The sequence below is a fragment of the Pongo pygmaeus genome, chromosome 4, assembly GCF_028885625.2.
Source record: "Pongo pygmaeus isolate AG05252 chromosome 4, NHGRI_mPonPyg2-v2.0_pri, whole genome shotgun sequence".
Classification (NCBI taxonomy): domain Eukaryota; kingdom Metazoa; phylum Chordata; class Mammalia; order Primates; family Hominidae; genus Pongo; species Pongo pygmaeus.
Genome location: NC_072377.2, coordinates 178,096,431 through 178,110,919, shown reverse-complemented (window position 1 = coordinate 178,110,919; position 14,489 = coordinate 178,096,431). Strand labels below are relative to the sequence as shown.

The window sequence follows — 14,489 nt, the reverse complement described above, 5'->3', positions numbered from 1 at the left end:
AATATAGTAGACCTGGTTGCTAGTGGAAAAGGAAAATGAGGCACAAACATACATCAGATGAATTCTTGTCCCCAAAAATCCTTAGCAACTCACATCTGTACAATGAGTGAATAACCTGTTTACTGACCATCACACTTACTAGTAGTTCCCCTCCCCACTTTTTTCAGTAAAGACTTTGTATTAATTTTTTTTATTCAGAGCAGAAGAACTAGAAACTATGGATTTAAAAATAACATTTGTGTAGAATAAATTCTACTTAATCACAGCTTCCTGAGTTCACAATAAAAAATATGACCTATCTAAGACTGTCATTTTTAAAATTTTTTTAGAGACAGGGTCTCACTCTATCGCCCAGGATGGAGTGCAGTGGCATAATCACAATTCATTGCAGACTCTAACTCCTGGACTCAAGTGATCCTCCCGTCTCAGCCTCCCAAAGTGCTAGGATTACAAGCATGAGCTGCAGCACACGGCCTGACCTACCTAAGATTATAAACTTCTGATTCCTACTACAGGTATTCAACTCTTCTCTACTACTCCTTTTCTCCATAACCATCCTCCCCTTTCTTTTCTTTCCTTGCCCTTTTATCCCCATTACCATTTGAATTCCAGTCCCCCCATTTACATCTGGGGATTAGACAAGAATGCAAGAGAGCCCGTTCACTTTCTCCTCAACCCTTCTGGTTATACCAACTGTGACAGGTCAGAAACCAGCAGCCTCCTGGTCATTTCCTGGATGGGGTAGGTAGATTAAGAAGGGACTAGAAATGAAATAATGTTTACACAGTCCTTCCTGTCCGCTTAAGTGAGGACTCAACACTGGTAAAAGCTATTTGTGAGTGATGAAGAGTAGTCATGCAAACGTAGCAGCTCTACAGTCCCCATCTCCAGTTTGCTAGGAAGGGTTGAATGCCTAGGTACACGGAGTAAGCATTATGGATTAGTAGCTCAACTTAATTAAAGTGACACTAAATATCTGACTGCAATCCCCTCTTACCATGATGTAAGCCATTTTTCTGATACATATTACTTGGCAAAGTATCTCGGTTCCACTCAGATGGTCTCAGCATCCTCTCTTGCTGTGATGGTGTAAGTTGTTCACTATACTCCCAGAAGTATCTTCTTTTACCTCTCTTCCGTGAAGATATTGAAGTCACCTCCTTCAGGTCTTCTACAGAATCATTTTCATAGCCTTAAAAAAAAGGTCCCGCAATTTTTAAGCTCCATAAATTTCAATAAATCAATCAGAACAAACGAAAAGATCCCTTCTATTTGTAACTTGGTATATTTCCTTGCATCTGAAAACATCATTGGCATGTCAAAGATAATAAACCAGGTCTATAAGAGAACTTTTAATATGTAAATCTCTAACTCATAAAACATTCCAAGATTAATAAACATAGATAACTACACTGTTCATCTTCCTTGGGTTTCTCTTTAGTTTTTATAAGTTAGTATATGATACTATTTTTATTATCTTCAAACAGGATTAAGAGAACAATTACAGGATAGCTATAGGAATATCAAAAGTACCATCAGATAATGGTACTTAGATACATAAACTATGACTTTTAAATGTCTTCCTTCTAATATTTATGTATCTCAAACATCTCAGACAGAAAGCTATGTATACTTCTTTTTTTTTTTTTTTTTTATTTTAAAAAAATTTTTTTGTAGGCCAGGTGTGGTGGCTCACACCTGTAATCCCAGCACTTTGGGAGGCTGAGATAGGTAGATCACTTGAGGTCAGGAGTTTGAGACCAACCTGGCCAACATGGCAAAACCCTGTCTCTACTAAAAAATACAAAAATTAGCCAGGGTGTGGTGGTGCACATCTGCAGTCCCAGCTACTCGGGAGGCACAGGCACAAGAATCACTTGAACCCCAGGAGGTGGAGGTTGCAGTGAGCCGAGATTGTGCCACAGCACTCCAGCCTGGGCAACAGAATGAGACTCTGACTCTGTCTCCAAAAAAAAAAAAAAAAATTTTTGTAGAGACAGAGGTCTCACTATGTTGCCAGGCTGGTCTCAAACTCCTGGGTTCACAAGCAGTCCTGTGGCCTCAGCCTCTGAAAGTGCTGGGATTACAGGCATGAGCCACCATGCCTAGCCCAGCTGTATACATTTCTATGATGGTGTTCTACTGGGCAGAATTCTATGTGGCAGCATTAGTTTTCTTCCTACCTGTCACCCTACTTCTTTTGGAAAAGTATAAAAGATGACAGTTCTCACACTGGCTATCAGATAAAAAACTTATATGCCTATTCTAGTTAATATTTTATTGAAAGCTATTTGTATTAACGTCACTGTTTAAGAAGGGGGGATTTTCCTAATAGGAAGTTTCAGAAAATACTTAATTCTGAGTTGCTAAAACTGTTGGTCAGACCCAGTATTGAATGACCTATAAATCTAAAATACCCTCAGAGAATGGCCACCTCTGATGTACTCCAGATCATTAATGCTAGGTACATGAACAAGACGGAATGGGCTGTGCAAAGAATGTATACAATCCAAACCTAAGGTAACCAGGAAAACTTGGGCAGCATTGGCCATAAGTAAAATGGTCATTTTTCCTTCCTGAAAACATAAGAAGGTGATGATATGTTTGCTTTGAGGAACTAAGTTTTCTCCAGACAAAGAATGAATCATGAGCATGCTTCCATTTATATACTATTCTGGAAAAGGCAAAACTATATGGACACAGTGGTTGCCAGGGATTGGCAGTAGAGGAAAGGGATGAATATAAGGGGCCGGGTGCGGTGGCTCACGCCTGTAATCCCAGGACTTTTGGAGGCCAAGGTGGGCGGATCACCTGAGATCAGAAGTTCGAGACCAGCCTGGCCCACATGGCGAAACCTCATCTCTACTAAAAATACAAAAATTAGCTGGGCATGGTGGTGGGTGCCAGTAATCCCCGCTACTCGGGAAGCTGAGGCAGGAGAATCGCTTGAATACGGGAGGCAGAGGTTGCAGTGAGCCAAGATCGTGCCATTGCACTACAGCCTGGACAACAAGAGCAAAACTCCATCTCAATAAAATAAAATAAAATAAAAGAGGGAATTTTGGGGGGTGATCAAACTATTCGGTATTAGTGGTGGTTACATGATTACATGATTTGTCAAAACTCGTAGAAGTGTACACTGTAAGAGGGGTGAATTTTACTGTGTGAAAATTATACCACAATAAACATGACTTTAAAAAAAAGAATCAATTTGGAAAGCAGAATGATTTCTGAGCAACAGTTAAGACGAGCTTTTGTAGCACTGCTGGTATTAACAGCATTTTATTAGTGCACATGTGGTAGTTTAAAACAAAACAGCAAGCAGTGTGATGGTGACCCTTAGGCTCTTCTTTTTTTTTTTGAGATGGAGTCTTGCTCCGTCGCCCAGGCTGGAGTGCAGTGGCATGATCTTGGCTCACTGCAAGCTCCGCCTCCCAGGTTCACACCATTCTCCTGCCTCAACTTCCTGAGTAGCTGGGACTACAGGCGCCCACCACCACGCCTGGCTAATTTTTTCTATTTTTTAGTAGAGACGGGGTTTCACCGTGTTAGCCAGGATGGTTTCGACCTCCTGACCTCATGATCCACCCGCCTCGGCCTCCCAAAGCACTGGGATTACAGGTGTGAGCCACTGCACCTGGCCCCTTAGGCTCTTCTTAAAAAATGACGCACAAGTTGAGTGACACAATCATTTCTAGAAGTCTATTTTTAAAAAACTATATTAGAATAAAGCAACGGCTTTGGCCTATTTATTTGTGCTTATGTTTCTCTTCAAATTATAGGATTTATTTTGTTCTAGTTATCAACCTAGTTTTGGAAAAGATGCAAGGGCCGTATGTTGCCAACAGAAATGGCCTTTAAAAAGGCCCTTGTGGCCAGACACGGTGGCTCATGCCTGTAATCCCAGCACTTTGGGAGGCCGAGGTGGGCAGATCACGAGGTCAGGAGATCGAGACTATCCTGGCTCACACGATGAAACCCCATCTCTACTAAAAATACAAAAAAAATAAATAAAAAGGCCCTCATGGCCAGGCATGGTGGCTCACGCCTGTAATCCCAGCACTTTGGGAGGCTGAGGTGGGTGGATCACATGAGGTCAGGAATTCAAGACCAGCCTGTCCAACATGGCTAAACCATCTCTACTAAAAATACAAAAATCAGCTGGGCGTGGTGGCGCACACCTGTAATCCCAGCTACTCAGGAGGCTGAGGCAGGAGAAGACTTGAACCCGGGAGGTGAAGTGCAGTGAGACGAGATCATACCACTGCACTCCAACCTGGGCAACAACAGCAAGATTCTGTCTCAATAAATAAATAAATAATAAAAAGGCCCTTGTTACACTAGGTAAGCAAAAATTACTGGCTCACAAGATTACCCTAGTTTGACTGTGAACACCTCAACACAGGCAGATGCACCAACCAAAACACTCCCACCTTCCTATCAATGTCAGTAATTGGGTGTTCCACACTTAAGCCTATCCCAGCCCAAAGCATAAGGGAAAAAATTTTATATACAGCTTCCTCAGCTGTGTGTGTACACATACACACACACACACACACAAATATATATACACATACCATCCTCCTGGATACTTTATTTGATATACTCCCTTAGATAGTAACTACCTTTGCCTCTCTGCGGGGCCCTGGATCTCTGGCAAATCACTGTCCCTAGTTAGGAAGGAGGTTGTTAGCTCCATTCATACAAACTAAAATGCTCATGGAGACTTGACATGATTTGGCACAGCTGGGACTAAGTCAGGCCCCACAACTCAAAGTGTCTCAGGGCTTCCCACTTTTCTTGTGCCTAATTAAATGATCTGAATAGATTTTTTCCTGCATATATTTCATGTTAAGTTTAAAGAATCATGAAGATTTTTTTTATTTCTTTTGTCCCACCCAAATTAGTTACTAGTTTTATTACCTATAGGTGTCCAACCTTTTTCCCAGAAGTATTTAAAAGCCATCAGTTTTCTTTGACTTAATATAATAACATTTTCTAATAGCATACACCATAAATTCACCATCACAAACATACACACACATTCTCTCTCTCTCTCTCTCTCTCTCTGAATTTGTTGCCTAAAGCCATCCATCTTTCTTGGGACTGTGACTTGCTCTGTCACCCAGGCTGGAATGCAGCAGCGTGATCACAACTCACTGCAGCCTTGACGTCCTGGGCTCAAGCAATCCTCCCACCTCAGCCTCCTGAGTAGCTAGGGCTACAGGCACACACCACTACACAGGGCTAATTTCTGTATTTTTTGTAGAGACAGGAGTCTCCCTATGTTGCCCAGGGTGGTCTCGAACTCGGGCTCAAGCAATCTTCCCATTTCAGCCTCCCAAAGTGCTGAGATTACAGGCATGAATTACCATGCCCAGCCACCATCCACCTTTCAATACAGAGACTACCAATGATCAAACAGAATGAAAAAAATTATGCCCCAAGATCACTGGTCTTGAATTTAGGGTCATTAAATATTTCTCAAACTAGGTTCTGAAGAACACTGTTACCGTAAGATATGGTTTTACCCGAAGTGAATTCTGTAGTCAGGTAAGTTTTAAAATCTCTCATCCTGCATATCTCTCTTGCCAAATCACAGTACACATAGACATGTTAAAAGACTAAGAAATCATAACAGTAAATAAACCCACTTAACACTAAGCTCCATGAAGATAAAGATGTCTACTTTTTTCATCTCTGTGTAGCCAATACCTAATATACACAGTGCCTGCCACAAAAGTAGGCACTCAAAATTTTTAAAACAAATCCATGATTTTGTTTAATGCAACATTTCCCATTAAGGCCTTTCCCTTTTCTTTTCATGTGATAGATCATCATACTGATCTAACTCATTCCTATCTGACATGATTACCAAAAAAAGTAACAAATACCACATTTACTGCCTAAAATTTCAATCACATATCTCTGGTTAGTACAGACTACTGTCAATAAGCTGGTAAAGTCAACTGTGAAAATGTTTAGTGAAAATTACAAAATAAATTCTCATTCTGGGAGCCCATTCTTAGCCTTACAATCGTGTAATTTCATGACCCCAAACAGTTGTAGCCTGTCCACAGAAAAAGCTCTATTAAAATTTGGGAGCCAATCCAGAAAAGAGACTAAAACTCCATTTTGCACCTTTCCTGAAACTTTGTAGGCTCATAAACTGTTGTAGCCAAGTGCCAAGAAACAGCATCAAGGGAGCTAGTCATCACAAAAGGGCCTCTGTAAACTGTCAGCTATAAATTAAACCAATCAATCCACCCTAAACTAGCACTGAAGAAACTATAGCTATCCTTACTCTTTTGCTACAAAGAATTTCTTCCTGTTTCTCACCAGTAACTCACTTTTGCATCTTTAAAGTCACTTGTTTAGCTCTTCTAGGAAAAGGAGAAAATTTTACTAGCAAATGTGAATAAAGCCCAAATAATACCACAAAATTAACACAATTTTGTGGTGAAAGCATGCTGCTCATTAACATTTGTGAGAACTGTCCAAATAATATTAACCAAAAGGGTTTTACTTCAAGTCAACTGAAAGTGCACGAATTAAATGCCATCCACAAATTTGGGATAATTGCCAAATAGGTCCAAGAAGAGAACTTGACCCTGCCAAATGCCAGCTAATGTATAAAGCCACTGTCCTGTTATGTAAGAGCAACATGCTAACAAATAAGGCTTCTCCTACAAGGGTCAAGGGAAGAAAATGTGACATGTTACTAGTTCTGCCTCCCTGTGAGAGTCAAAGGGATGAGAAAATAAAAATGGCGATCAATTAACCATGTGATCTCCCTTCACAGACCTCCTTATCTCTCAACACATCCAGAGGGAATGAAGTCAAGAGATCAAGGATGAATTCAGAGTGGAGTTAAAGGTCAAAGAAAAGTATGGCCCCAAGCTCCAAAATGGTTCCCATGGACCCAAGCTAGCCCCAGCAGAACCTGGTTACAGGCCTACCCCAGCACCAAGCCAGCAGCTGCAGACCTAGGCTCAGGGCCCACCCATCCCTGGAGTCCTGGACTCCAGGCTCACATCCACAGTCCTAGTTGACAGGCCTGCCCCAAGAGACCCCCATGCCACGCTGGTGCCTGTGGAGTCAGGACCAAGTCCACTCCCACAGATACAGGTGCCAGGTAAGCTCTCGTGGATTCAGACTCAAAGCCCACCCCACTGCTGGGTCAGCTCCTATGGACCCAGGTTTCAGACTGACCCCAAATGATCCAGGCTCCAGGCCTGCTTCCACAGTTCCAGGCACCAGGATGACCTCTACAGACCCAAGCCTCAGGCCCACCTGCCTGCTGACTCCAGCAATAGGCCAGCCTACCCAAGGACTCCAGGAGCAAACTTGCCTCAGAGCCCTTCAGCAAGCCCACCCAGAACCTCTAGATGACCTGACAAGTGAAGGGCTTTCCTTGGCAAAGCCAGTCTATAAAGACTGGAAGAGGAGCCCACATGTTTAAATGTATAGACACGAATTCAAAGCCACAAGGATGACAAATAATCAGGGACAAATGACACTAGCAAAGGAAGAAAAGTAAGCACCAGCAACTGATCCAAAATAATGCAGATCTATGAACTTCCTAACAAAGAATTCACAATAATTGTATTAAAGAAGCTCAGTGAGCAACAAGAGAACATAGACAACTAAATGCAATCTAGAGCTGAAGAACACAAGGACTAAACTGAAAAATTCCATAGGGCAATTCAACAGAAGACTTGATCAAACAGAAGAAAGAAGCAGTGAGCTCCAAGACAGGTCATTTGAAATTATCCAGTTAGAGGAACAAAAAGAAACAGGAATGAAAAAGAATAAACAAAGCCTACAGGATTTATAGGACACCATCAAGCAAAACGAAATGCACATTATAGGAACAGTGAAAAGACTAAAGAAAGAGAAAGGGGCAGAAAGCTTATTTAAAGCAATAATGACAGGCCGGGCACGGTGGCTCACACCTGTAATCCCAGCACTTTGGGAGGCCGATGGGGGCAGATCACCTGAGGTCAGGAGTTCAAGACCAGCCTGACCAACATGGTGAAACCCCGTCTCTACTAAAAATACAAAAATTAGTTAGGTAGGGTGGGCGCCTGTAATCCCAGCTACTCAGGAGGCTGAGGCAGGAGAATCACTTGAACCCGGGAGGCAGAGGTTGCAGTGAGTCAAGATGGTGCCACTGCACTCCAGCCTGGGCAACAGAGTGGCAAGACTTCGTCTTAAAAAAAAAAAAAAAAAAAAAAAAAAAACTTCACTAAGACACATTATAATCAAATTCTGGAAAGTCAAAGACAAAGAGACTTTTGAAAGCAGCAAGAGAAGAGCAACTTGTCATATACAATGAAACTCTCTTAAGACTGTCAGTGGTTTTCTCAGCAGAAACCTTGAAGGCTAGAAGAGAGTGAGATAAGATATTCAAAGTGCTGAAAGAAAAAAAACCACTGGGCTGGGCACAGCGGCTCATGCAAGTAATCCCAGCACTCTGGGAAGTCAAGGCAGGTAAAATGCTTCAGCCCAGGAGTATAAGACCAGCCTGGGTAACATGGTAAAACCCCATCTCTACAAAAAAAATACAAAAATTAGCTGGGTGTGGTGGCATACACCTCAGCTACTTGGGAGGCTGAGGTGGAAGGACTGCTTGAGCCCAGGAGACTGAGGGTGCAGTGAGCTGGGATCACGCCTCTAGCCTGAGCAAGAGTAAGACCCTGTCTCAAGAAAAAAACAAAAACAAAAACAAAACAACAAAAAAAAACACCCTACAAAGAACACCATATCCAGCAAGCAAGCTGTCCTTCACAAATGAAAAAAATAAATAAAAGCTTTCCTAAGTTAGGCATGATGATGCACATCAGTAGTTCCAGCTACTCAAGAGGACTGAACTGGGAAGATTGCTTAAACTCAGGAGTTCAAGACCAGCCTGAGTAACATAGTGAGACCCTCTCTCTCAAGGGAAAACAAAAAAGACTTTCCCAGAAAACAAAAGCTGAGGGAGTTCATCACCAGTAGGACTGCTTCACAAGAAATGTTAATGGGAGTTCTTCAAATTGAAATGAAAGGATGCTAACTAACAGCATGAAAACATATGGGTTGGGGGGGGTGCGGTGGCTCACGCCTGTAATCCCAGCACTTTTCGAGGCCGAGGTGGGTGGATCACCTGAGGTCAGGAGTTGGAGACTAGCCGGGCCAACATGGTGAAACCCTGTCTTTACTAAAAATACAAAAATTAGCAGGGCGTGGTGGTGGTCACCTGTAATCTCAGCTACTCAGGAGGCTGAGGCAGGAGAATCGCTTGAACTTGGGAGGTGGAGTTGCAGTGAGCTGAGATCACGCCACTGCACTCCAGCCTGGGCGAGAGAGTGAGACTCCATCTCAAAAAAAAAAAAAAAGAAAAGAAAACATGAAAGTATAAAATTAACTGTGTAAAAATAAGAACAGTCATATTCAGAATGCTCTAATACTGTAACAGTGGTATGCAAAACACTTTTAATGCTAGTATAAAAGTTAAAAAGACATTAAAAATAACTATATATAAAATAATTTTGGCTATGCTTGGTGACTCACACTAGTAATCCCAGCACTTTGGAAGGCCGAGGTGGGCAGATCACTTGAGGTCAAGAGTTCAAGACCAGCCTGGCCAACATGATGAAACCCTGTCTCTACTAAAAAAATAAAAATAAATAAAAATAAAAATATATATATATATATGCACATACACAAAAGATTAGCCAGGTGTGGTGGCAGGTGCCTGTAATCCCAGCTACTTGGGAGGCTAAGGCCGGAGAATCATTCGAACCTGGGAGGAGGAGGTTGCAGTGAGCCAAGACTGTGCCACTGCACTCCAGCCTGGACGACAGAGCAAGAATCTATCTTAAAAAAAAAAAAAAAAAAAAAAAAAAGCTATATATAAAATAATTTCTTAAGGGATACACAATATGAAAAGATGTTAACTGTAGTATCAATAAAAAGTGTAAAGTGTAGAGATTTTATATATAGCCGAAGTTAAAACTATTACCAGCTTAAAAAAGACTTGTGTTTTATGTAAGCCCCATGGTAATCACAAAGAAAAATCTGTAGTATAGATAACACAAAAGATAAAGAAAAAGGAATCAAAGCATACCACTACAAAAAACCAACAAATCACAGAGGAAGAGACCAAGAGAAGAAGTAACAAAAGGACTATAAAACAGTCAGAAAACATTAACAAAATGGTAACAGTAAATCCTTACCTATCAATACCCAGTAAAAAGATCTAGAGTGGCTGAATAAAGAGAAAACCAAGAACCAACTCTATGTTGCCCACAAGAAAATCACTTTAGCTTTAAGGATGCATATAGCCAGGCATAGTGGCTCACACCTGTAATCCCAGCACTTTGAGAGGCCAAGGCAGGCAGATCACTTGAGCCCAGAAGTTCAAGACCAGCCTAGGCAACATAGGGAGACCTCATCTCTACAAACAATACCAAAATTAGCTGGGTATGGGGGTGCATGCCTGTAGTCCTAACTACTCGGGAGGCTGAGGTGGGAAGATTGCTTGAGTCTGGCAGGTCAAGGCTGTAGTGAGCAGTGATTGCACCACTGCACTCCAGCCTGGGCAACAGAGTAAGACTCTGTCTCAAAAAAATAAAAAGGATGCATGTAAGCCATAAGTGAAGAAATGAAAAGAGATATTCCATGGAAATGGCAACCAAAAAGGACAGAGCTGGCTATACTTACATCAGACAAAATAGATGTTAAATCAAAAACTGTCACAAGAGGTGGCACACACCTATAGTCCCAGCTACTCAGGAGGCTGAAGCAGTGGTACTGCTGGAGCCCAAGTTGTTGAGACTGCAGTGAGGTGTGATAGTACTGGTGCACACCAGCAGCCTGGGTAACAGAGTAAGATTCTGTCTCAAAAAAAAAAAAACAGTAAAAAAATAACAACTGTCACAAGACAAAGAAGGTCTTTATATAATAATAAAGGGTTTGTTGATTTATCAAGAGGTTATATACACAGTAAATGTATTTACTCCCATATCAAAGCACCTAAGTAAATGAACCAAATATTAATAGAACTAAAGGAAAAAACAGACAGTAATATAGGGGACTTCAACACTCCATTTTCAACAATGGATAGATCATCAGAATATCAATTAAAAAAACAATGGATTTGAATAACACTTCAGACCAAATGGACCTAACAGACATATATAGAACATTCCATCTCACAGCAGCAGAATATATACTCTTTTCAAGCACAGACAGAACATTCTCTAGTTTACATCATATGTTAGGCCACAAAACAGGTCTTACTTAACAAATTTAAGAAGACTGAAGTAATACCAAGTATGATATTTTGGCAACTGTATAACTAGAAATCAGAAGGAAATCAGAAGGAAATTGAGACCATCCTGGCTAACACAATGAAACCCTGTCTCTATTTAAAAATACAAAAAATTAGCCGGGCATAGTGGCGGGCGCCTGTAGTCCCAGCTACTCAGGAGGCTGAGGCAGGAGAATGGCTGAACCCGGGAGGCGGAGCTTGCAGTGAGTTGAGATCGCGCCACTGCACTCCAGCCTGGGCGACAGAGCAAGACTCTGTCTCAAAAAAAAAAAGAAGGAAAATTGGAAAATTGACAAATATGTAGAAATTAAACAACACACTCCTGAACAACCAATGGGTCAAAGAAGAAATCAAAAGAGGAATAGAAAAATATGCTGAGACAAACAAAAATGGAAACACAACATATCAAAACTTAGGGGATAAAGCAAAAGCAAATCCAAGAGGGAATCTTATGGTAATAAATACCTACATCAAAGAAAAAAAAAAATCTCAAATAAACAACCAAACTTTACACCTCAAGGAAGTAGAAAAAGAAGAACAAACTAACCCAAAGTTAGCAGAAGGAAGAAAATAACAAAGATCAGAGCAGAAATAAATGAATTAGACACTAAAAAACAATAGAAAAGATCAATGAAGAGTTTTTTGTTGAAATGAAAACAAAATTCACAAACTTTTAACTAAATTAAGAAAAAAGAAGACTCAAATCAATAAAATTATAAATGAAAGAGGAGAAACCAGATTTAATACCACAGAAATGCAAAGAATAATTAAGAACTACTATAAACAATTATACACTAACAAATTGAATAACCTAGAAGAAATGGATAACTTCCTAGAAACATACCAATACTGAATTACGAAAAAAATAGAAAAGCTGAACAAACCAATAAAAAGAAAGAACACTGAATCAGTAATCAAAAACTGTCGGCCGGGCACGAGGGCTCACATCTGTAATCCCAGCACTTTGGGAGGCCGAGGCGGGCAGATCACCTGAGGTCAGGAGTTCCAGACTAGCCTGGCCAACATGACGAAACCTCATCTCTACTAGAAATACAAAAATTAGCCAGGCATGGTGGTGACTGCCTGTAGTCCCAACTGCTCGGAAGGCTGAGGCAGGAGAATCACTTAACCCGGGAGGCGAAGATTGCAGTGAGCTGAGTTCGTGCCACTGCACTCCAGCCTGGGTGACAGAGCAAGACTGTCTCAAACAAACAAAAACTCTCAATGAACTAAAGCCAAGGGCCTGCTGACTTCACTAGTAAATTCTACCAAATATTGAAGGAAGAATTAATACCAATCCTTCTCTAATACTTCCAAAGAAATGTGGAGGAGAGAACATTTCCAAACTCATTTTATGAGGCCAGTATTACCATGATACCAAAACCAAACAAGAACACACGAGGTAAGAAAATCACAGGCCAGTATCCCTGATGGACATAGATGTAAAAATCCTCAACAAAATATTAGCAAGCCATGTTCAACAGCACATTAAAAGGATCATACATCATGATTAAGTGGAATTTATCTTTCAGATGCAAGGATGATTCAATATATGCAAATCAATCAATGATATACCACATTAACAGACTGAAGGATAAAAACAATATGATCATCTCAATAGATATGGAAAGAACATGTGACAACATTCAACATGCTTCAAGATCTGAAAGAATTTGCTTTAAAAAATTCAACATGCTTTCATGATAAAAAAAAATTTAACAAATTACATATAAAAGGAACATACCTCAACATAATAAAGGCCACACACGACAAACCCATAGCTAACATCATACTCAGTGATGAAAACCTGAAAGCTTTTCCTCTAAGACCAGGAACAAGACAAGGATGCCCATTCTCTCAACTACTATTCCATATATCAATAATACTGGAAGTCCTATCTAGAGAAATTATGCAAAAGGAAAGGAAAGGGAAGGGGAGGGGAGGGGAGGAGGAAGGGGGAAGAGGGGAGGGGAGGGGAGGGGAGGGCAGGGGAGGGACTGGACAGAGAAAGGGAAGGGGAGGGGAGGGGAGGGACTGGACAGAGAAAAGGGAGGGGAGGGAAGGGAAGGGAAGGGAAGGGAAAGGAAGGGAAAAGGAAAGAGAAAAGGAAGGGAGGGAAGGGAGGCAGGGAAAGAAAGAAAACAAAGAAGGAAAGGCATCCAAATAGGAAAAGAAATTGTCTCTGTTAGTAGATGACATGATCTTGTATCTAGAAAACCCTAAAGACTTCACCATAGGCTGGGCACGGTGGCTCATGCCTGTAATCCCAGCACTTTGGGAGGCCAAGGCAGGCGGATCACAAGGTCAGGAGATCGAGACCATCTTGGCTAACATGGTGAAACCCCGTCTCTACTAAAAATACAAAAAAATTAGCCGGGTGTGGTGGTGGGCGCCTGTAGTCCCAGCTACTAGGGAGACTGAGGCAGGAGAATGGCATAACCCGGGAGGCGGAGTTTGCAGTGAGCCTAGATGGCGCCACTGCACTCCAGCCTGGGCAACAGAGCAAGACTCCATCTCAAAAAAAAAAAAAAAAAATAGACTTCACCATAGAACTGTTAGAACTAATAAACTAATTCAGTAAAGCTGCAGGATACAAAATCATTATTCAAAAATCAGTTGTGTTTCTATATGCTAACAACTATCCAAAAAAGAAATTAGAAAAGCAATCCCATTTACAACAGTATCACACCAAAAAAAAAAAACTTAGAAAAAAATTTAGCCAAGAAAGTGAAAGATCTATACACTGAAAACCATACAACATTGGTGAAAGAAACTGAAGACACAAATAAATAGAAAGATATCCTACGTTTACGGATTGGAAGAATTAATACGACCAAAATATCCATATTACCCAAAGTGAACTACAGATTCAATGCAATCCTTAAATAAAGGGAAAAAGACCCTAAAACTCATATGAAATCACAAAAGATTCTGAATAGCCAAAGCTATCTTGGGCAAGAAAAACAAAACTGGAGGCATCATATTATCTGATTTCAAAATATATTACAAAGCTATACTAATTATAGGCCAGGCACAGTGGCTCATGCCTGTAATCCCAGCACTTTGGGAGGCCGAGGCTGGCAGATCACGAGGTCAGGAGATTGAGACCATCCTGGCTAAGACAGTGAAACCCCGTCTCTACTAAAAATACAAAAAAATTAGCTGGGCGTGG

At 41.0% G+C, this 14,489-nt stretch overlaps 1 protein-coding gene across 14 annotated transcripts in view; it reads right to left on the bottom strand.

Moving 5' to 3' along the window:
• The window catches only part of CREBRF (CREB3 regulatory factor), an 82,198-nt gene that overhangs the window by 29,220 nt on the left and 38,489 nt on the right, over window positions 1-14,489 (bottom strand). For all 14 annotated transcript variants that reach the window (XM_054488124.2, XM_054488122.2, XM_054488126.2 and 11 more), the window contains one exon: window positions 998-1,192. In XM_054488124.2, coding sequence (XP_054344099.1) covers window positions 998-1,192 — 195 coding nt within the window. The remainder of the gene's footprint in view (window positions 1-997; window positions 1,193-14,489) is intronic.